Raw genomic sequence first — 22451 nt, forward strand, 5'->3', positions numbered from 1 at the left:
AGAGTTCATTTCAGTAATTCAATACAAAAAGTGAAAAGTTGTATAGATTCACGACATACGAAGTGATCTATTTCAAGTGTTTATTTCTGTTAAATGTTGGTGATTATGGCTTAAAGCCAAAGAAAACCCAAAAGTCATTATCTCAGAAAATTTGAAAATTATATAAGACCAACTGAAAATATTTTCATCCAGAAATGTTGGCCTACAAGGTTGTAAAATTACATTTGGGTGTTTTAGGAATGTGGGGCCTGTCTACAACAACAACTTTATCAGCCTTAACATGTGCTTGACTGGGAGAGTCTGCCTGGTGAAGTGCATCCGGCTAACATTGCAGGTCATGAGTGTTAACATTTAGTTGTGATTACCAGAGATGCATCGACTGCAATTTTCTTGGCTGATTACGATTTCTGAGGGGTTCTTCTGTGCTTGTTTTTCTAATATTTGACTGGCTAATTTTGAGAATTTTAATTCTTAGAAAGAACTATAAATGACAGCATATAGAAACATTATGTTCAACTATTCTTTAATTGGAAGTTTCTAACATCTCATCATAAAAATGTGAACTATAAGACAAACCTTTGTTTTCATAAACCTCCAAATTAAATAAAGAGCAATATTTTTTTATTTTTCCAAAGTAAAACAAGGGCACCAAATAATACAAATGTAAAATCAATACACTTTTATGTTGCTGTCAACATACAGGCTTAATGACGCCATTGTGCTGTTCATGTGTGGCTGTTTATGCCACTGTCGCCCTCATGTGGTGGACAAGTGCAATAGTGACCGGCCCAAGTCACTGAAAACCGATCACTGATGGCGCATCTGTACAAGATATTTTAACTAATTTGTTTAATAATTGACTAATATGTCTTGTAATCAGGGTATAAACTAAACAGACTAAAAATCAAGTCATTAAATATGTGCCCATGTATGTACTGGTTTCTAGATGAAAACCATTTGGTAATGACGCACTTATGCAAATAATAAAAAGACCCAAGTATTGTTTTCCACATTAAATGAGTATTGCTGTATACGCCCACTAATGTTGTACTGGCAGGTAACAACATGGCAGTGTTGTGTGCTGAATTCAATGTAAACCTTTTGCTCCTTCTGAAACATTTCACATAAGGTTTTCCTTTGTACTAAACTACACATGGCAGCACTGGTATTTGATAGCAGTGCATTGTTGATGTTTGCAGATAAAAGATATGTAAACATATATAGCATGGACATTAACATGCTTAACACAAGGTCAGAATGGATGATTTAATAACTTTCTCAACCGGAATGTTTTGTTGATTTAAAAGACTACACAGCAGAATGTGTCAAAGTGTAAAAAGCCAATACATAGTTGTAAATAGCTAATACATATGTCAGTTAGCATTGCTGGTTTTGGGAGTAACATAACTTTTATATAAAACAAGGTTTAAATATGACAAAAAAGACAAATCTCTGGATTTAATAAAAAAAAAAACTTGTGTTGTAGATGTCTGTGTTCTATTGTAAAGGCCTGACATGTTGTAGAGGTCTGACGTGTTTTAAAGATCTATGTTGTGTTGTAGAGGTCTGACGAGTTGTACAGGTTTGATTTGTGTTGTAGAGATCTAACATGTACAGGTCTGACATGTAGAGGTCTGAAATATAATCTTCGACTCAAACCAGGTTTTATAACCCTGGTTAGGACATTTCACCACAACAGTCCGGTACAGCGTCCGCAATACTGCAGCATAGCACGATCCGCCTGTCAATCACTCGTTCCATCCTTCCCTCACTCGTGAACAAGAACCCGAGATACTTAAACTCCTCCACTTGAGGCAAGGACTCACTCCCGACCCATAGAGGGCACTCCACCCTTGTCCGACTGAGTACCATGGTCTCAGTTTTAGAGGTACTGATTTTTACCCCAGCCGTCTCGCACTCTGCTGCAAACTGATCCAGCGAGAGCTGCAGGTCCTGGCCCGATGATGCCAACAGGACCACATCATCCGCAAATACGAGACGCGGAATCCTGAGGTCACCAAACCTAACCCCCTCCGCCACTTGGCTACGCCGAGAAATTCTGTCCATAAAAGTTAGGAACAGAATCGGTGGCAAAGGGAGTTCAACTCCCACCAAGAACCAGCCATGCCAACCAGGCTCCTGCTCCGTTCGTACAGGGACTGGATAGCCCATAGTAGTGGGCCTATACTCCTGGAGCACCCTCCAGAGGAATCCCCAAGGAACATGGTCGAATGCCTTCTCCTTCTCCGAATGCAAACTCCCATGCACCCTCTAGGACCCTCACAAGGGTAAAAAGCTGGTCCAGTGTTTCACAACCAGGACGGAACCCACATTGTTCTTCTTGGAACTGAGACTTTACTATCGACTGAACTCTTTTCCAGGACCCCTGCATAGACCTTACCAGGAAGGCTCAGGAGTGTGATCCCCCAATAGTTGAAGCACACTCTCTGGTCCCCTTTCTTAAAAAGGGTAACCACCACCCTGGTTTGCCAGTCCAGAGGCAACACGCGATGTTGCAAAGACGTGTCAGCCAGGACAGTCCCACAACATCCAGAGCCTTAAGGAATTCAGAGCAGACCTCGTCCACCCCCAGAGCCTTGCCGCCAAGGTGTTTCAATAACTACCCTGGTCCCCTCAGCCCGAGTCCTCCAGCTCTGTTTCCTCTGTGGAAGGCACGATGGTGGGATTGAAAAGATCCTTGAAGTATTCCTTCCATCGCCTAATGACATCCCCAGTTGAGGTCAGCAGATCCCCAGCTCCACTGTATACAGTGTTGGTCGGGAACCAATTTCCCCTCCTGAGTTGCCTGACGGTTTGCCAGTATCTGCTTGGAGCCGATCGAAAGTCACTTTCCATGGTCTCACCAAACTCTTCCCACACCTGAGTTTTTGCCTCTGTGACAGCCAAAGCCACAATCCACTTGGCCCTCCTCACTCCTGTGCCCATCTGGTGCCTCTGGAGTCCCACAAGCTAACCAGGCCCAATAGGACTCTTTCTTCAGCATGACAGCCTCTCTTACTCGAGGTGTCCACCACTGGGATCTGGGATTGCCACCACGACAGGCACCGACAACCTTGTGGACACAGCTCTGGACTGCTCCATTGACAATGGAGGCATTTGGTGCATAAGCACAAACAATCAGTGCCTGAATGCGCAGGGAAGCAACCCTCTTGTCTACCAAGTAAAACCCTAACACACAGGCAGCGAGCCAGGGAGCTATAAGTAAGCCCATTCCAGCCCTCCGCCTTTCACCTTGGGCAACTTCACAAAAGAATAAAGTCCAGCCTCTCTCTCGAGGATTGGTTCCAGAACCCATGTTACATTCCATGTCCCAAGAGCCAGCTTCAGTAACCGAGGATCAGTACGCCAAGGCCCCCGCCTTCAGCCACCGCCCAATCCACAAAGCACTGGACCCCTAGTACTACCTCTCCCACAGGTGGTGGGCCCATGGGAGGTGAACTCACGTGTCTCCTTTGGGATGTGCCCAGCCGGGCCCCATGGGTAGAAACCCAGCCACCAGGCGCTCGCTAAGGAGCCCCTCCCCCAGGCCTGGCTCCAGGGTGAGGCCCCGGTAACCCTGATCCGGGCAAGGGTATCTGGGTCCTGTTATTTCTAGATTCTATAGGGGCTTTTTGGATCACTCTTTGTCTGGCCCATCACCTAGGACCAATTTGCCTTGGGAGACCCTACCAGGAGCATTGCCCCCAACAACCTAGCTCCTACAATCATGTTGGCACGCAAACCCTCCACCACAATAAGGTGGTGATCCATGGAGGGGTCATACAGTCTCATATTGAAAAAAGTAGCATAACTTATCATTAGGTGAAGGGGTCACATCCATTTCCTATCCGCTGTATGTAATCCTATCGATATATGTGCGTAGTCATCTTGCTGGTATCTTGCTAGTGAGTGAAAGCATCTAACAGGCCTTTATATAGATTTGGGTACGCAGTAGTCGTGACATCACAACAATAATGCGTCATTCTCCTGTTGGTATAATTGTGTTTCTGTGATGAATGCATTTGATAATTTGATGTGCCTATCCTGCATGTATGTGTGGCTAGGGATATAATAGTAGACGTGCAGACGTATGACTGAGCCACAAATAGATATGGTGAGTTGGGCTTTAGGAGATAAGCAAGTAAGTTATAGTGCTCCAACAATGAAACTTCAAGTCTTTCACAATAAGTCTCCACAGAGGAAAGAGGCTTTAGCATAGCTTCAGCGTCACTTAGCTTTGATGTTAGCCTAATTGGCATCAGAACTTCCTAGGGGGCCAAAACAAACTAAACGCCTAGTTTAGTTTTACAGTAATCTGGCTTGGTCTGTACTGTACACACAACACTGACAAAGCTTTAGGCATCTCAGTCTGTAGTGTAGTATAGCACTACATTAAGCTTCTTCTATTCTTGTGTAAGCACTTTGACTTGCTATTCCATATGAAAGGTGTTAGGTCTGGCTCCCCACAAACACTCAAAGTTTAGGGTTAAACTCTAGGTTAGAGCTGCCCTCTTGTCATCACACATTTACAATGTGAGCATATATACCTTTTTGCTCAGACCAAGTGGGAACCTGGTATCCGGCCATCTAATACCCTGTCTCTCCACAGTCTTTCTGCTATTTTCCAGTGGAGATTGTTGCCAATTAATGGATAGTTTGTGTAGGCCATGTTTCAGGAAGTGTGATACTAAATGGGTGTATTTTTTCTCCTGTGTGGGATGTTGTGCCTGTGAGTGTGAAGGTGAGTCCTGACTGAGTTGTTGGTTTCTCCCACATATTGGCTTCCAAATGTTTTGCAGGTGAGTAGATTTACACAATTTTTGGTTTACAGGGATATGTGATGTGGGAGTCAGAACACATAATTCGTGACATGTTGTTTTGCATCCAAAAGTTCCATTTATGATATTTATCTCCCTGGTGAGGATCGCATGTGAACAAGCTGAGGTTTGCCTGGTTCCTATGAGGATTCCCTATTGGCTGTGTTTCCAGTCTGATTTTCAGATGCGTGAGCACTATATTTAGGTTTTGTTTTATCCTGTCTGCATTCGGGTGTTTGGGGTCTGATTTTTTTTTGTGTGTGAAAGTGTACATAGGCTTTGTCATACATTTTTCTCATTGTTCTGCCGGGGCGATATGACTGTCCTTTCTGGAGGTTATGGGTACAGCACAGGGACTGGTTAAGTCCCCCCTGGGGCTTGAGTCATGATCAGGGAGTGAGTTACGGGTCGTTGGTGCTTCGTTTTTTGGGCCTGATTGAGTGGTTGTTGTTTGTGTTGAGTCCGACCTGTGGCTCAAGGTTGGCCTCGGATTGATCCTTGAAGGCGTTTTCAATTGGTTTGGTTCTGAGGTATTTGCACTATTAACGGTCCCTTCCCGGTCTTGTTGGTGCCTCCAGGACTTCTGATGCTTCTAAAGTAGCTCACCGGTTTTGGTTCTAGAGTCCATGGTGAAGTGGATTCTTCATCCATTGTTTTTAGAGTGAAGTTCTTGTCATGCTTTTCTGAGCATTAGGGTCAAAGAGACCTCCTGCGGGTTGTTTAAGATGGCAGTCAAGTAATTTGTAGGACACATCATCGGTAGTGTACCTCAGAATCATTAGATGTTTCGACCCTTAAAACACTAGACTCCATCTTCTGAGATGGCGTCTCATGGGATGATCAGTCCCTGCCGTGTGTCCCAATATGTTCAATCGAGGTCAAGTTTTTTTTTGTTGTGTAGTGGTGAGTAGTTTGAGAATGTAGGTCAGTAAGGGAGGGAGTTGGTTAGGGTTAGGGCTGGAGATCAGAGTCGGTTAAATTTAGGGCCTAGAGATAAGAGTCGGTTAAGGTTAAGGTTAGAGCTAAAGATCAGAGTTAGGGTTCGTTTGAAAACTATTAAATTAATCTTCCTTTGCCTTTGTTTTTTTTTAGGTTTGCTAAATGTTTGCTGTACATTTTCAAGTTTTCATGTAAAATTTGGTTTTGTATGCATCAAATTGTTCAGCTTGAATTTGTAGTTTCTAAATGAGTATGGACAAAAGACACATTCATTTGCCTAACTCCCTAACTAACCTTAAAGCAAGTATATTTTTAATGCATGTAAAAATGTTATACGTTTCTACGACTATAATACTAGTACAATATAAAATGACAAAAAGTGCTCGCTTACAAATCCATTTTGCTGTGACTCGTAAGGAACTTTCTCATATGCTCCATTTGGAGCGTGCCTCTAAGAGGCATCTGCTTGGAGGGCCATACTGCCCTTCTATACCAACAAGAATTAGCACACACTACCTCTAAGAGTGAACATTAAAAAATGGAGGAATATGGCTAAGTGGTAGGAGCGAGAGGTGAAATGAGATTGGGCAATAGTATAGGCAATTAAAAAATTGTTTATTATGTATACACTTTATTTTGAATGCAGTTTGGAGCTATTTTTGATACACTATTATGGACTTTTCACTGTAAAGCAATGGCCAAATCTGAAAAAAATATGTGACGTAAGTTTGAATATTAGTGCTTTTGTTCAGTCATGTTACTGGCGCATCGTTTTAAATAGCAATCCTCATAGCTCCAAAATGTTTCCCCATTGTATCTAATCTAGTATTGTTTATATCAGTGTTAATATTTATACTTGTATATAGAACAATGAATAATATACTATAATGCAGTGGCGGACTTAGCAATTTGGGGGCTCAAGGCGAATTTAGCTAGGGGGCCCATCAACATTAATATGCGAGAAATAAGTTCAGGTACACACTACACGATTTTAGGCTGGTTTTTCAGTCGCTGACTGTTTTTGTAGATCGCCGACAGAAACTGTGGTCAGAGGCAAATCGGGGATCATTCGGCGCTCGCTCAGTGTAGTGTGAACTGCTGAAAGACGCTCGCTGAGCCGTCGCCGAGTGGTCGCCAACTCATCGCAGACGACCGGCAGATATCTAGCATGTTTAATATCTAGCAGTCGGCGACTGTGAGTCAACTGCAGCGTCTAGCTTCATACAACTTTACTACAACACTGTGTTTAAGTTATTGTGACAGCACTGGAGAAATAGTGCGATTGACTATATCTATGTTCACTGCAACGGAGAGATGAAATAATTCTGGCAATTTGGGACTATGGAGTGGTTAAACGGTAAAAAAAAAAAAAATAATAACGAAAATGTGGAGCACATGTACATTGTTTTTATCTTCTTCGTGGTGTTGCTGGTTCTCGCGAGAGTTTTGTTTTCGTGTTCTCGTGTTTTTGGACGGCAGCCAGGTGAGTCGGCGATTCCCCAGTCGTTTAATTCGTGAGCCCGCGTCGCCGATCAGTCATGTAGTGTGAAAGCCACAACAACTGAAAGACTCGCGATTACAGCACAACCAGTCGTGTAGTGCGGACGGCACAAAAACCTGACGACTGAAAAGTCGTGTAGTGTGAACCTGGCTTTAGCTAGACAAGGGGGCCCTACAGTGGGAGGGGCCCAAGGCAATTGCCTAGCAACGCCTCTATGCAAAGACCGCCTCTGCTATAATGAATATGCCTCATGTAAATGACCTATTTCTACTATATGCAGTATATTTCTACAGAACTCCAATAATCGACACAGTGGTTTTGGCTTATTTTACAATGCTTGAGAAGAATTCTGTGTCTTTCTTCACAGAACAGGTGAAATAAGCCTATAATAAATTTCTCCAGCTATTGTTATCTAAACAAAACAAAACAAGTAAAAAACCATTTCTTGACACACAACCACAATAGTTGCAAATTGATAGATTTTAAGTAATTTATTCAGTCAAATAATATAAAACCTTGACATTTGTTTTTTTCCCCATTTTAATACCCCTATACTACTTAGTCCATATCCTTCAAGTAAAAGTTTTTCAGTTGTCCTTCACTATTTGTAAAGTAAGTTCAGCCAAACACAATCAAAGATTATGCTTTGTACTGTAATTTATTACTTTAATTTATTTTATTATTTCCAACAGTGTTTTTACATATACTGGAAGCCACCAAGTCTGCATTTGTCTTAGTAAATTGACTGCTAGCGCTTAAAAAAATAACCAGACACCATGTCTAGTTTGGTGCTTGGAATGTATTTATTGCATGATTAAATATGGTATCTTTAAGAACTGGTTACTTCTCTACCACTAACCCCATACCTCACTAAACGGTTGACATGTTATCAACCATGTAATTTTTGTCTCAATCCCTCACTCTCTCCTCTAATGCTCTCAGCTCTCTCCCCACCTGTTCAGGTAAGTCAGTACCCACTTGTTGGGAGAAGTAATCTTGTAGCTCTTGGGCTTCTTTCTGCCAGAAAGATTTAGGAAGATGAAAAAGGGCACCCATATCTACTTTACCCCCCAGGCCTTGTGTATTGATGGCGCCCTCTTGAGGCACCCAACCTATAATACTCTTCTTGGCAGCTTCATCCTCACTAGTGCGGCCACAGCGGCGGAAGATCCACTCAAGGACTCTAGCGTTCTCTCCAAAACCGGGCCAGAGGAAGGAGTTGGTCTGTGGATCTTTTCTGAACCAGTTGACATGGAAGATCTTGGGGAGCTGGGTAGGTTTTTTCCTTGTTTCCATGCTCAGCCAGTGGGCCAGGTAGTCACCAAAGTTATAGCCAAAGAATGGCCGCATAGCAAAGGGGTCATGCATGACCACTTTACCTGGAGTAATGAAGAATCAAATGACAGTTTTAAAAATGACCAGAATTGCTCTTTACTGTACTGGAAGTTTGTCTCATTCTTATACTCAAACTGTTAGTGTGTAATAACTATTATCTATTTCCTAATATTTTCCATGTTTGTTATTTTTTAGTTTTTGGCTTTCTTGAATAGGATTGGACCTGAAATCTGAAATCTGAAAGTTTTAATATTTTTTTCATCTGATTATAATACCCTAACTGTGTGTAATGTGGCAATGGGCTTTAAGGTAGAAATACCTTTATGTTCAGCGGCTGCTGTAGCCTCCGATCTCATAGCAGCCCCCACAAATACTCCATGACGCCAATTGAATGCCTCATACACCAGAGGCACTCCTAAAAAAAAACAACGAGGTTGTTAGCAAATCTCAACAACGATGTTTATATTTACAGTGGAATGAACAGGACCAGACCAGATTAATTTTTCTTAGGTCCCTCACAAGAATCACTTACACTGTTCTCACATGAGGCAAGAACATTTATAAAGAGGTGCAATAGTATAGAGACTATATATATAAGCATTATTGCCCTGGACAAAGAACTCAATTTCAGTTTGTGGTAAATCACCCTCTGGTCTCCTCCCGCCAAAGACGATGGCGTCAATGGGCACTCCCTCGTCACTCTCCCACAGAGGATCGATGATGGGACACTGGGCAGCAGGAGCACAGAACCTGGAGTTGGGGTGCGCACATGGTGTAGCAGCACCTGAAGAGAACGGAGGTAAGGATTTATTTAGACACGCCAATGCTTGATTGATAGACACATTTAATTCACCGTGTGTTTACTTATGACTTCACTAGCCTTTAATCTTACCAGGTTTCCAGGACTTTCCATGCCAGTCTGTTAGAGTGACTCCAGGTGAAGGGGGTTCAAGACCCTCCCACCAAACCCCACCATCGCTAGTCTCACCAACATTCGTGAATATGGTATTCTTAGAAATGGTGTCCATTGCATGAGGATTTGTCTTTAATGAAGTGCCAGGAGCAACACCAAAGAAGCCATTCTCTGGGTTAATTGCTCTGAGCTTACCTATAAAATAAATGTAGATACCATTATGACTTAGAGCACATAGAAGCCACGATTAATCTTACAGGCTAATTTAAAAGCTTGTGCAGTTGTAGGAAAATCTGAATTTATTGCAGTTTCAGCCTTTTGACACTTCACTTTTACAATACTAGAATACCACCATATAGGTTTACGTTTCTTGTGGTGGTTGTAAAATATCCAGTGCTACATGTTTCATTATTCACAACGCATTTTGTGAACTTTCCAGCAGTAGCAACTGCATTACGTACACATCAGGAGTCTTCTATAAGCACTATCAACTGTTTCTCTTACCCTGACTGTCAAATTTCATCCAAGCAATATCATCTCCCACACATTCCACCTTCCAGCCTGGCAGCGATGGCTTCATCATGGCTAGGTTGGTTTTCCCACAAGCACTCGGGAAAGCTGCAGCAATGTACCGTTTAACACCCTGAGGATTCGTGATTCCTAGAATCTGAGCATGAAAAAGGTCAAAGATTTACAGAAATTAATCCTTTGCCTTTTGGGACAGTTTTAGTACAGTATATGCTTATTTTCATCTTTATAATTTTTAGATAAATACAAAATAAAGACAAAAAGAATGAAAACATATAGGAATTAAAAATGCAGTAGATATATGAATAAACACATTAAAGATAAATAAAATGACTAATTGAGAGATGAACAACGGTCACTAACCAGCATGTGTTCGGCCAGCCATCCTTCATCTTTAGCGATGCGTGAGGCAATGCGCAGGGCAAAACACTTCTTTCCGAGGAGTGAATTGCCCCCGTAGCCACTTCCGAATGACAGGATCTGCCTGGTGTCTGGGAGATGTGAGATCAGCACCTTCTCAGGATTACAGGGCCACTGATTCACCAATGGAGCTGGAACATCAAGTGGGAAGGATAAACAACACACTCAGAATTGAACACAGAACATATTTTAATATGTTTGTTTCTTTGCTTTATTTGCTCATTGTTGATGCTGGAATAAGCAACATTTTTATCATTTCATATATTCACACATGGCTTGACCTCCATGGAGACACAAGAGCTGGTGGATCTCCTGGGATTCATGTAGATATACAACATATATATACAGTCATATCAGAATATTTCAACCACCTACCCAATAGTGGGAATAACCACAATTGTCTTGAATGACACTAGCATGGACTGTATTAGGGAACACTGAAGAAGAACCCAACACTGGCACCTTAACCATGCATCTGGTTCACAGGTGCAGATGTAAGAGTTCACTCAAAGGTGACCCCTGACACTTTACTCGTTGCGCCTATGTTCATTACAGACGTTAACTGGCGCATTGATTGCTCTGTATCAATCACTGAACATAATATGCACACAAACATTGTGATACCTTGCGTGCTGTATTCATTACAGTTTGTGGGTACGTCTGTCGGTTAATCATCTATGCGGATTAAGCGGTGTCATCAAGATGTCCGTCAGCCTCTATAACTACAGCAGGTCTGCAGCTAGCTCACTTTCACAAGACTATGACAGCGCAAGTCATGGGAATGTGCTGGCGTACACTAAAACTACCCAGTATGCACTCTGCCAAGGTGACCAGTGGTCACTCTGTACATCGCCAGGTTAAAGTGAAACAAGTTTTTGTAATTGAGCCAGTATGTGCCAGTTATGAAAATGACAAACATTTATGCCAGTCCCACACTGTGTTCAAATGACAGTAGATTTTGCAGTGAATTACAGGTTATCCAGTACTTTTAAGACATATGGGGGAAAATGATCACAAGCATATTGTTTCAGGATTCAACTGCTTCAACGTATAATGAATAGAGACAACATATGTTACAAAGAATATACTGTATATGTGGTAATGCTGTATCTAAAATTCCAGCAATGACTGTGTTACAATTACCTGAGCTTTTTACTGGATATGACAAATTACATTTCTCTGATGTCTATACAGATACCATCAATTGATTGCCACAAACATAAAACGAATTATTTATTAAAATGACAAGATGCTAACATGCTATTAGTCTAACTTGACTAATTAGTCTAACAATGTTTCACAGTTTGAAGTCACATATAAAGATCTACTTCACAGTTTAAAATTACACATGCTAATGAAGACTTGTGATACTTAAAATGTTACTTAAAATGACATGTTACTTAAAATTGTTTAAACACAGAGGCTTGTTTTGACATCATGACTCACTGGTCTAAATTATGTGTGCAGTCCTAGTTGAATACATATATAATGTAATAAATACCTTTAAGTGGCAACGGTTTGCCCACTGAGTGCTGGCATCGAACAAACTCTACCCCCTGTGCCAGCTTTTCCATGACCGGCATCCCAGTACGAGTCATAACCCCCATGCTGGCTACCACATATGGAGAGTCAGTCACTTGAACACCAAATTTGGCCAAAGGGGAGTTGACTGGGCCCATACTGAAAGGGATAACGTACATTGTTCGACCTACAGGGAGACAAAGAAAGAAAAACATTGGCAGACATGTTATCATCTAGTTTTTATGCTGTGACCGATTTAACTAAAGTGAAAGCTTTGAGCAGTGATGGCAGAAAAGCATATGAAATAATTTTTTTTATAAACATGTATTCACTTTTAACCAAAACATGCAGAAAACCTTCCAAGCTTCTTTTTTCTGCTGCCAGTCTAAGTGACAGTACACCAGTAATGTTAACGTATAGGTTCAGATTTAAATCATACGGCTGCTGTGTCATTGTTTACGCTCCAAAGCTTCAAATCTTTTACCATTAGGAAGGAGCCACAAATGCTTCACAAGGCTTCAGTTGCCCGTCACTACTACAAACACTTTGAGATTAAACACACGCCATCTTCAAAGGAGTACACACCACTTCCAAAAAGCTTTTACATCTGTTTCTAAAACTGAACACAATTCCATTCATTTTCCTCCTCTTAACATCTGCTTCGTCCTGTACCTGAATTTGCACTCAATTTTACAACTACATTTAACTCTTAATGTGCTCAGTGTCAGTTCTATAAATAGAACCTCTCATGAATTAATTTCTCTCTGACCCTTTTGGATACTCATTGAGACCACCTTTGTCCACCAACTCAGTCAAGCAACTGCACCTTGTTTCTAATATATCTGCACTCCATGCATTACTGGTGGAGCTATTGTTATATTACAATCTTCTATGAATCAGACATCATGATCAGAGTGGTTAATTTGCCTCTGTACACCTCAGAAGAACGCACCCTGGGTTAAAATCACATATGTTCTCCTCTATGCTACCGACTCTGGTCTTTTCACAATTCTACTCAAACACAACTATGAATTTAAGACTATATGCACACATATAGTCACACATCAATAATGGCACTATGCAGGGGCGGACTGGGGAGAAAAAGTGGCCCGGGATTTCCTGACAGACTGGCCCACTATATATATATATATATATATATATATATATATATATATATATATATATATATATATATATATATATATATATAATATATGTGTGTGTGTGTGTGTACTGTATATGAATCTATACATGGCACGTAGTGTATATGACGGCGTTTATTGTCATATGGACAATATTAATTCCAGCAATAATATGATTATAAAGCCACATAAATAGTCCATCATAAGACCACCAAAAAAGTTGTTTTACGCAAAGTGCATCCTAAAGAACAACCTACAACTCTAACGTGGGTATTTCTTCCTCTTACCTATTTATTTCAATAGCTTTAAAAAAAACAGTGCACAGTGCTCTGGAATCTTGAAAACCGCCACTTGCGTCCGTGTTAACCGTGTTAAGGTAATTTGCATTAGACGATGCTGAGGCGACAGCAGTACATTTAAAATAACATGTTATCTACAATTTAAACTGCTGTATGTTTTCGTAGTTCGGACCGTATTTTCTGGGACAAGTTGGTTTTTTTCTGATCTCCGCTGCATACTGTCAGCGCGCACCAGATGGCTCAGTCCGCGGCCGCGGTCCAACTCGTTCATGTGTTTACAGGATCAGTCCGCGGCCGCGCTGAGCAGGTTTGCCTGACTGGAGCGGGGGAGGTAATAACACCGTTAAACAGCAGCGTGACTACGGGCCGGGGCCGCAGTGCGCGGCAGTGGCTCCTCCACGGGCTGAGTTAAACTACCGGCGTCCCATCGGCCCACCGGGGAAATCCCCGGTAGCAATGTATGCCAGTCCGCCCCTGGCACTATGGCACACATCAATTTTCCTGTAACCCTATATCTCCAATGACAACATTGTAACCAAACCTCCCTCCAACCAATAGCATCTATTTTTTCATTGCATCGATGAAGTATGCAGCATGACACATCCTACTCTCTCGAATCTGTTCTTTCTTGAAAAATAAAAATGGTTGATCCAGCCGTAATTGCCATTACTGTTGTTGTTTTTATGCCCCTTGTTTATGTGAAGAATCAATGCGTGGTGGAAGACAACCTCACACGGGGTAACGAAGAGGGTTTAATACATTTTAACACCACGCACCTTTCACTTCATCACCTGGACAGCTCAGGTTAGCACGCTGGCTACAACCAGACATGTACCAGCTCACTAAAGTCCAACTGACCTCTCCCCTCTATTCCCATGTGCATGCGCAGGATATTATGTTGTAAATCATTACACCTTTACATAGATCCTTTTCATGTGGACCAGCAAGTAAATGCCCCTTTCTGTACTGGCATGCAACTTGATGTCACCCATGTACAAGAAGTGGCTGATGGTAGTTCAATAAGCTAAGAAAACGTCCAGAGATAAAGCAGTAGCATGGTAGTATGGTAGAGGACAATGTTGACTATACATCAGGTATTAGAATGTACATAGGATTATAAGAGAATGTCTTCAACAGCAAGACATATAGCTAGATTTACTGAACTGCAGGACTTTCCTTTGGTCAACGGACATGTTAAGCATTACAAGACATTCTGTCCCTGTTTCATGGACAGGTCTGTCTACTCTAATGAAAACAAGACATTCGATTCATATTTCATAGACAGATCTGTCTACTCTAATTAAAACAAGACATCCTGTCCATGTTTCATGGACAGGTCTGTCTACTCTAATAAAAACGTGGCCAGTACCACTATAAGCTAACTGTATGACATAAGTAACTCAGCAACTATGTGTGTGATCATTTTGATATATTAAGGTATACTGTGAAAAACTGAATCTTTACATCTATGTGCCAAAGTATCTCTGTCGTGTAGCAAGTCAATCAGGTCAAATCTGTTTCTGCAGGCTGATTAAAACTTATGAAAAATCTTTTGGATGAAGCAACCTATTAATTTAATATCCCAAAGCAATTTTAAACTAATGTATTTATTATATACATATTATATACATTATATATATATTATGTAGCATCCCCATTACATGAGCCCTCCTTTGAGACTCTACTCACTACAGGTTCACATCTCAAGCCAGCAGTCACTGTTACCTTACTGGAAACAATCTTGGTTCATTTTCCACTGCAAGTCTTACATTTTAGAATTATTTTAGAATTCTCAGGCAAATTTCATATTGCCTATAAGCGCCAAGGTCTCTCCAGGGGCAGGTGTATGAAGGGGTGTTTCTCTAGCCCCTGTACGTACCATATTCATATTGCTGAGCAAAAGAACCAACAGAACACTGAATTCTTTTAAAGCTCATCATAATTCAGTGTGGCAGCAATTCTGAAGGTCATCGAGGGCAAACAAGGTTGTAAACTCACCACGGTGTCCACTGTGTTACTGGAAAGGGTAATCCTGCTCATTATCTCAAGACTATCTCAAGCAAAACCAAAAATACTATAACGTTATTACCAATTTCCTCCCTTCAATCAGCCAATATGGCTTGCACATGCAGAATCCCTGTAACCCACCTCTCCCCACCACCAACCCACACCACCAAGCCCCACCATCGCTCAAAGCACGCGCACAAACACAAACCGGTCATGCAGGCAGGGAAGCGTTCTTCTTTAGCTTTCTGGAAGTCACTCTCACTCATCCAGTTTCCGAGCTGGCTCTTGGCACCATTGCTTGGAATGGGAATTGTGTCCCTCTGCTGTCTGGTCACTATGACTGTTTTACTCTCCACGCGTGCCACGTCTTTAGGATCTGTGCGGGCCAGCCAGCTACATACAACACACACCATTAGCACAAGATTAACACAGTGTTTTATAGTAACTTGTTCCTTCAGTTAATATGGTAATTATTTTTCTCTCACGATTAATTTTTCCTACAGACATTTATATTCACATGTTTAAGGTGACTCCAGGTTTGATCTCTCAAGACCTACATCACGCTAAATTTAGCAGCTTCATAGACATAACTTTAAAAGCACTTGCAAAAAAGTTATTACAGCTAAGCAGCTAAACCTGTTTCCATTATTTATGGTTTAAAGCTAACACATTAATATTGATCATTATTGGCATTAGCTCAGATGTTCATGCTGCTTTTTCCTTATCTGGTTAATTTGCTAATATTGTAAATATTTAAATCTAGAAAGACTTTTCTATACTGTAACAAAGGAAAGATTTGTAAGCACAATGACTTCAACTGCACTAAAGTGCCAGAAATGTGCCTGTATTGCTCACCAGTTCACATATTTGGGCAATTTTTTCACCATGCCTTCATTTTCCATGCCAGCCAAAATGTCTGCAGTTTCTTCAGGAGTGCCAGTCACCACATGCACTTTGGCAGGCTGGCACTCTGTCACAGCACTAGAGACAAACTCGGCCACAGCAGTGGGGAGTGAGGGGACAGTTGCTAGGGAGCGAATGCCCACTGCAGCTGGGCTAAAAGCATCCCACCTTCAAATAAAAACACAAATACATATTAGCACTGGGCACAGCTGTCCTTACTGAATGTGACTCATGATGTCTGGATGTGAAACACGGGTGTAGTTAAGGGGTGGGGGGGTGGGGGGGGCACAAGTGGGATGTCTTGACTGAATTACTCCTGCTCATGCTACTTGTACAGTGTGTTGGGTTATGTGAGCAGCGCCCCCACGCAGGTCATCTCTGGGTACACGTAATGCAACCTTTGACCAGAATGTTAACCAATCTAGTTCATCTTATAACTGGACAAATGAACCACCCAGTTCCATTAACAACACATTCTGTTTAAAGTTTGACATTAATAAAGAAACATGTCAAAACACCAGTAAATTGTTATTGCAAAATCACAAATGGCCTACAATTTGTATAGAAAATAGAAGGGTTATCTGTGCAAGACTTTAAATAAATGGAACCAGTGCAATATATTTTATGGCATTTGTGGCCATATAATGAACTAAAAGCATTCACATACTTCAGTGTGGTACATGTGCTGATCAAGGCCCAAACATACACACACACACACACACACACACACACACACACACACACACACACACACACACACACACACAAATGAATTAACTTTGTTTACAACACATACTTATAAAACACTTACACAGATATATTGTAACCAGTTGGCTTGTGTGTTTCTTTTTAGCAGTAGCTATGACTCAGAACTAAAGAATATGTCAAATTCATAGTTATATGGAAAACTGCTGTTCAGATACTTGTTGGCACAAGACCAAGAAAAGCTCTTGCCCAATTCTACAGACAATAGACCAAAGCTCTTGCTCAACTGCAACTCAAAATATGCATCCAGTACTAATAACATTCAGCATCAAGAGCAAAACTTACAGGACGGAAGTGTGATGTGACTGAATTTAATTAGAATTTAATTAACCGTATGCTATATAGATAAAACCATTGTTGGTTGTTTCTATAGGAATTCTATACGCATATGTAAAAAACATTTAATTCATATAGACTGGTAAATATTTTGAATATGTCTGAATTAACATATTCTCTGTTTACAATAATTGGATGCAGAAGTCAGTATTGACTAACCAAAGAACAGCGATCAGACTGTAAGTGAATCAGCATCCCCCCCCCAAAAAAAAAGGTGCTTAGTGTTTGCCTCCCTCCGTGTCGTCATGAGCCAATCACACCTCTTTAAGGACAAGCCAATCAGGTACGTGCATGTACAGTTCCACCCCGCTCTCCTTAAGTTTAGTCCTCCCACTCTAATATTACGTGCCTGACACGTGTGTAGCAAAAAAATAATAATTTATGAGATGTCAATATGTAATTAATTGTAAAATGGTTCAGCAAGGTGAGTGGATAGTATTACATGTTTGTATGAAACCTGTATGCAATTGGGCTTAAATAAAGTAAAGACCTAAAAGAAACATTTGGCCATGCTTTCAACAGAAACGTAACAAACTCATGTTTGACAATGTTCTGTAGATACCGAACAACGAGGTTTTACTTTATATTTAAACAGTCAGTTTGAAAGAACAGCGTTGCTACCTTTTAAGTGGTTTAATGATATCTCCCAGTAAGACACAGAATGACCCTAACACTGGTTCAACCCTTGCAATGACAACGACATTAAAACCTAAATCCAGATTTAGAGTGAATAACTTATGTCGGTCTGTAATAGTTACGCTGTATCATAAAATCCTAATAAGTGATATGAAGCATCTCCTCCTATCCTTGCGTTTTCACCAGGGTAAACATACAAAGTAAATACATGCCACCATAAAATCAATCATGTCTAAAGTTAATTTGCTTTAGAAAACGAGCAATATTTGATATCTTGAAAAAAATGGTCGCACGTAATATTGTAAGCATCGGTACGTTTGTTTGCTGTTAAGGATGGTCACCAAGCATATTTACCCAGGACAGGTCACCAGGATAAATAGTTATCTGATGTCGATTACTACTCCTGTCTTTTCACTTTTTCTTGCATGCACGTAGCCTAATCCATGACGTGCAAATCAAGTCAGACAAGAAATTACAACCCCCGTTCTTGGAGTGATCGTTTGATCTGTGGGAAAAACATTAACTTGACTGAACTAAGTTTTACTTGTATTCATAATTTGTTTTTAAAAAATTACAAAAGCGGTGTTTCTAGTTTGATACTTGTCTTAGTCGTTCTGATAAACGCCTGTCAACGTTTACCGTTTCAATGCTATTCATAATGGGAAAGAATTGAACACGGTTAATTTAACAGTCATTTAACACGGAACATGAACATGCACTTAATCGTTACTTAGTAAACCAGTGTATCTCAATGTTGTCAACACACTACATCCCAAAAATTATAAAGCCGCTGGATTTTTTTTATTAAAAACTCACCTTTTGAGCACTCCTATCAGTAGGCAGGACATGTTTGGTGCAGAGTTTGAACTGTTTATAAATACCAATAAATCAAAAAATGTTCCGGAAAAAAATAGGTAGTTGGGAGTGCCTCCGTTGGGATTCACCAGCAACCACTTCTTGTAACTATATGACTAGAAGTGTAGAAGTCCAAATGTTGAGGTTAGGCTAGTGAGAGACCCTTGCACTTTTACACGTGTAACTTATCTTGACTACACACACTTGTCCACAAGTTTTCTGACAACGCTATTGTCCTAAGTCACGTACATATGCTAACAAACAGTGATCACTGTATTCAGTTTGCAGATTGGATCATTTCGACCATCTCCAGCTACAGTTTGCACGTCCACTAACTTGTTCCATCAACGGAAAAGAATGTTAACAATTTCGTCATTTCGGAGTAGGCCTAACCATCCTCTAGTATCACGAAAAAGAATAAAAGCTGCCCGCATATCAACCACAACACCCTTTCTATATTCTACTCTGAAGTTTCTCTTAGGTTCTTAGGTGAAGATCAACTTCATCTTCCATCGCACACCTATACAACCCGACAACAAATGCAATCTCCCAACACCACGAAAGCTCAGTTCCTGTATCCGTAAAACTATGTTATACGCCCACTACACTGCCCGCTTTACGTCGTATTTAAATGTTTTATTGTAGTTATACCCTCAGCTCCTAAATGTGTTAATACTTTTATAATTTGTGTATGGTGGTAGCTATAGTGAAGCGTGAGTAAAAATCCGTGGAGGCAATGCCAACGTCAGCACATGAGGGAATCAACACGAGTTGTCAGCGGAAGCGACAGTGGCCTGAAGCAAACGAGATGTCCCGCCCTCGTAGAGATGGTTTCTGTAGGCTACGTCTAGCTGTTAGTACCTGTCACCGTTCAACAATAGCCTAGTTTGCGATACAATTTGTAGAAGTGTTTTAATACAACAGTGCTCATTATTGTCGTGCCTTATTAAACATCACAGGGTATGTCTATAATTGCATCACGTATCCATCATTTATTTGTACAACATGTACCAAAGAAGCTGGAAAGCAAAGTTTTAGAAAATTCCACCACCTACAAATTACAGATCATAGTTTAGTTTTTCAGTCACTATTAGACCTTCATAAAATAAATGGTACAGTTGTAACAAATATTTTATATTAGGTGATAAAAAAGGTCCTGATTAAAGACAAATTTGAAGTTGATAGAATTGTGTTTTATAAGTAGTAACCTTTATCAGTAGTAACCTTTGAACTCTTTTACTTTGATTAATGTTATCAGTGCTGACGAGCTTTTGCATTGATAGGCAGGGCTGCAGGTTGTAGCATCTTACACTCAGTAGCAATAGCTAGCTGCAAACTTAAACAAGTATAACCAGAATTTTTAAGTCTAACGAGAACATATATATAATTATTATTTTATCATTCAATTTGATTCACAGCAAAAGCCTTCATCCATAACAGTGAACTGTGCTCCAGACATTACGGCTGTGATAAATGTGACAACACCCCTTCACTAAAGCACACTGGTTTAGAAGTCAGATTTATCCTGAATTCAGATTAAATATGGCTGTTTATTTTCCAGCTGTTATATTTACAAGCAGCACATGACATCACTTGGAAATCGTAGATGTAAATGCCCTTCAAATTGATCTTTTTTCCACACATGGAAAAGAAAAACAAAACCTCGTTGTTAGGATTCAACAGAAACAAGACTAGACAGGTGTTGAAACAATCAACTGCTATTTTACTTGGCAAGACCACACCACAGAACTCCCTGCTGATAACGGGGAAAACAGTGAAGGTGGAGGAGGAATGGAAGAATGACAGAGTGTGACCACGCCTGGAGGTCCATCATTGAACAGGAGGAAGAGGACGATACCAGATAAATACCAGTGCACCCTCCACTTCACAACAAGGGGCCCTCTTAGTTCTTTGCATTTTTAGAATTATTTTTTTCAAAAGCAGCATAGTTAAAGCAGTATAAACATGTTGGTGTGCTCACCTGGAAAAAGAATAAAGATTACTCAAGAGCCTAGATTAACCTATGACTGTTGGGCAACACAGCAAAGAAACATCACGTTTGATTGCACAGCGTCAATGAAAACAGTTTGGACTGTGTAGAAAAAAGAAATAACTAATGTGTGTGTTTGTGCTGTGCATTAAATGTACAGAGGCATGAATAGGGAGAACACCTGGATGAAGTGAAGGATGGAGCTACTACAACACACTGTGATGTGATGCTCCACCACAGGTGTAGACACATGAATGATAACCAGCTCTGATACATTTCTGAGTTATTTGCTTTTTTTTATGAGGCCTCTATGCATCTTTGCTACCACAGCGTGTGAGGGCTGCTGTCACATAAGTGCTTGTGCAGGTATCCGTGGGTGTAATCAGACGTGTTATCTTTACAAGTAAACCAAAAAAGCTTTCCTTAGTGAACATTTGATTTCTACGGATACATTGTGCGCATGGTGACTGACATTTAAGGGAGTACCTTTCTTGTTGCAAAACAGAAGTTGGTCTGTTTTACTGACTGTAATTATACACTTCCTTAGAGCACATTGGTCTTCCTAAACATTAGTTATGTCACTATCCAGTTATAGATGTTCTTTGAAGTTGATCTATTTGATGTAAGCTTAAACCAAACTTCCCATTATAAAAGAATGTCTTAAATTAACGTAAATGCTTGTGACTGGAGTGACTTGTGACTGAATTTAATTACATAAATACACAAATACATAAAAGTCATATAAATAAGACCCTGCTGTTTATTTTCATAACCATATGTGCATAAAAACATTGTTGATTGTTTCTATAGTTCTATAAGCTTATATAAAAACTGTTTAATTCATATACTGGCATATATGTTGTATATATCTACCATTTTGTAGTAGTACCATTTTGTACTCTAAATTAACATATTCCCTGTTTATAATAATTGGATGAAGCAGTCAGTATTGATTAACCAAAGAACAAAGATCAGACTGTAAGTTAATCAGTATTTCACATTAATGACCCCCCCCACCCCCACCCCACAGCTGCTTACCTTTACTCCCTCCATTTCGTCATGAGCCAATCACACCTCTTTGAGGACAAGCCAATCAGGTACGTGCATGTGCAGTCACGCCCCTTCCACCCCACTCTCCTTAAGGTTAGTCCTCCCACTCTAATATTACATGCCTGACCAACAAACAGTGCCTTCCTCCAGCAGACACTGAACATATGTGTAGTAAACTGTCACAGTGCATGGTGCTTCACGTAGGACAAAGCTCTGATAGACGGCTTCCTAACATAGAGGGTCTGCTTTATAATTAAACAATGAAGTCACTCAGACTGAAATAACTATGCTACTTTCAATTATTTTTAATTATATTCTCCAGTAAGATGCAGGATGAGCAAGTCCCTCATTCAACTCTTTTATGCAGTAAATTTGACACAAATTCTACAGACATATATTTGCCCCTAATGGTAAGTTAGGCACTCTAACGGGACGAATGTCTAACTGTAGTTACTTTGTATCATTAAACCCTAACCAGTGACATCATCATCTCC

At 40.5% G+C, this 22451-nt stretch overlaps 1 protein-coding gene across 1 annotated transcript; it reads right to left on the bottom strand.

Annotated features, from left to right (window-relative positions):
• Nucleotides 1–7733: 7733 nt before the first annotated feature.
• On the bottom strand, nt 7734–19688 carry pck2 (phosphoenolpyruvate carboxykinase 2 (mitochondrial)). The gene is made up of 10 exons (XM_076970479.1): nt 18879–19688; nt 16278–16493; nt 15631–15815; nt 11955–12161; nt 10397–10584; nt 10010–10172; nt 9485–9700; nt 9239–9376; nt 8912–9007; nt 7734–8636 (listed from the first exon to the last, which is right to left on the bottom strand). Exons 1-10 carry the CDS (start codon nt 18908–18910, stop codon nt 8167–8169), a joined length of 1911 nt encoding a protein of 636 aa, XP_076826594.1. The 5' UTR covers nt 18911–19688; the 3' UTR covers nt 7734–8166.
• Between the last annotated feature and the right edge of the window lie 2763 nt (nt 19689–22451).

This window comes from Brachyhypopomus gauderio, chromosome 13 (assembly GCF_052324685.1).
Source record: "Brachyhypopomus gauderio isolate BG-103 chromosome 13, BGAUD_0.2, whole genome shotgun sequence".
Taxonomy (NCBI): domain Eukaryota; kingdom Metazoa; phylum Chordata; class Actinopteri; order Gymnotiformes; family Hypopomidae; genus Brachyhypopomus; species Brachyhypopomus gauderio.

Coding starts and splice junctions, on each gene's coding strand:
- pck2 (XM_076970479.1), bottom strand. CDS start 18,910: ATGTCCTGCCTACTGATAGGAGTGCTCAAAAG. Junction 10,585..11,954: donor CAAACCGTTGCCACTTAAAG/GTATTTATTACA, acceptor TTGATGTTCCAG/CTCCATTGGTGAATCAGTGG. Junction 8,637..8,911: donor AGCAGCCGCTGAACATAAAG/GTATTTCTACCT, acceptor TCATTACTCCAG/GTAAAGTGGTCATGCATGAC.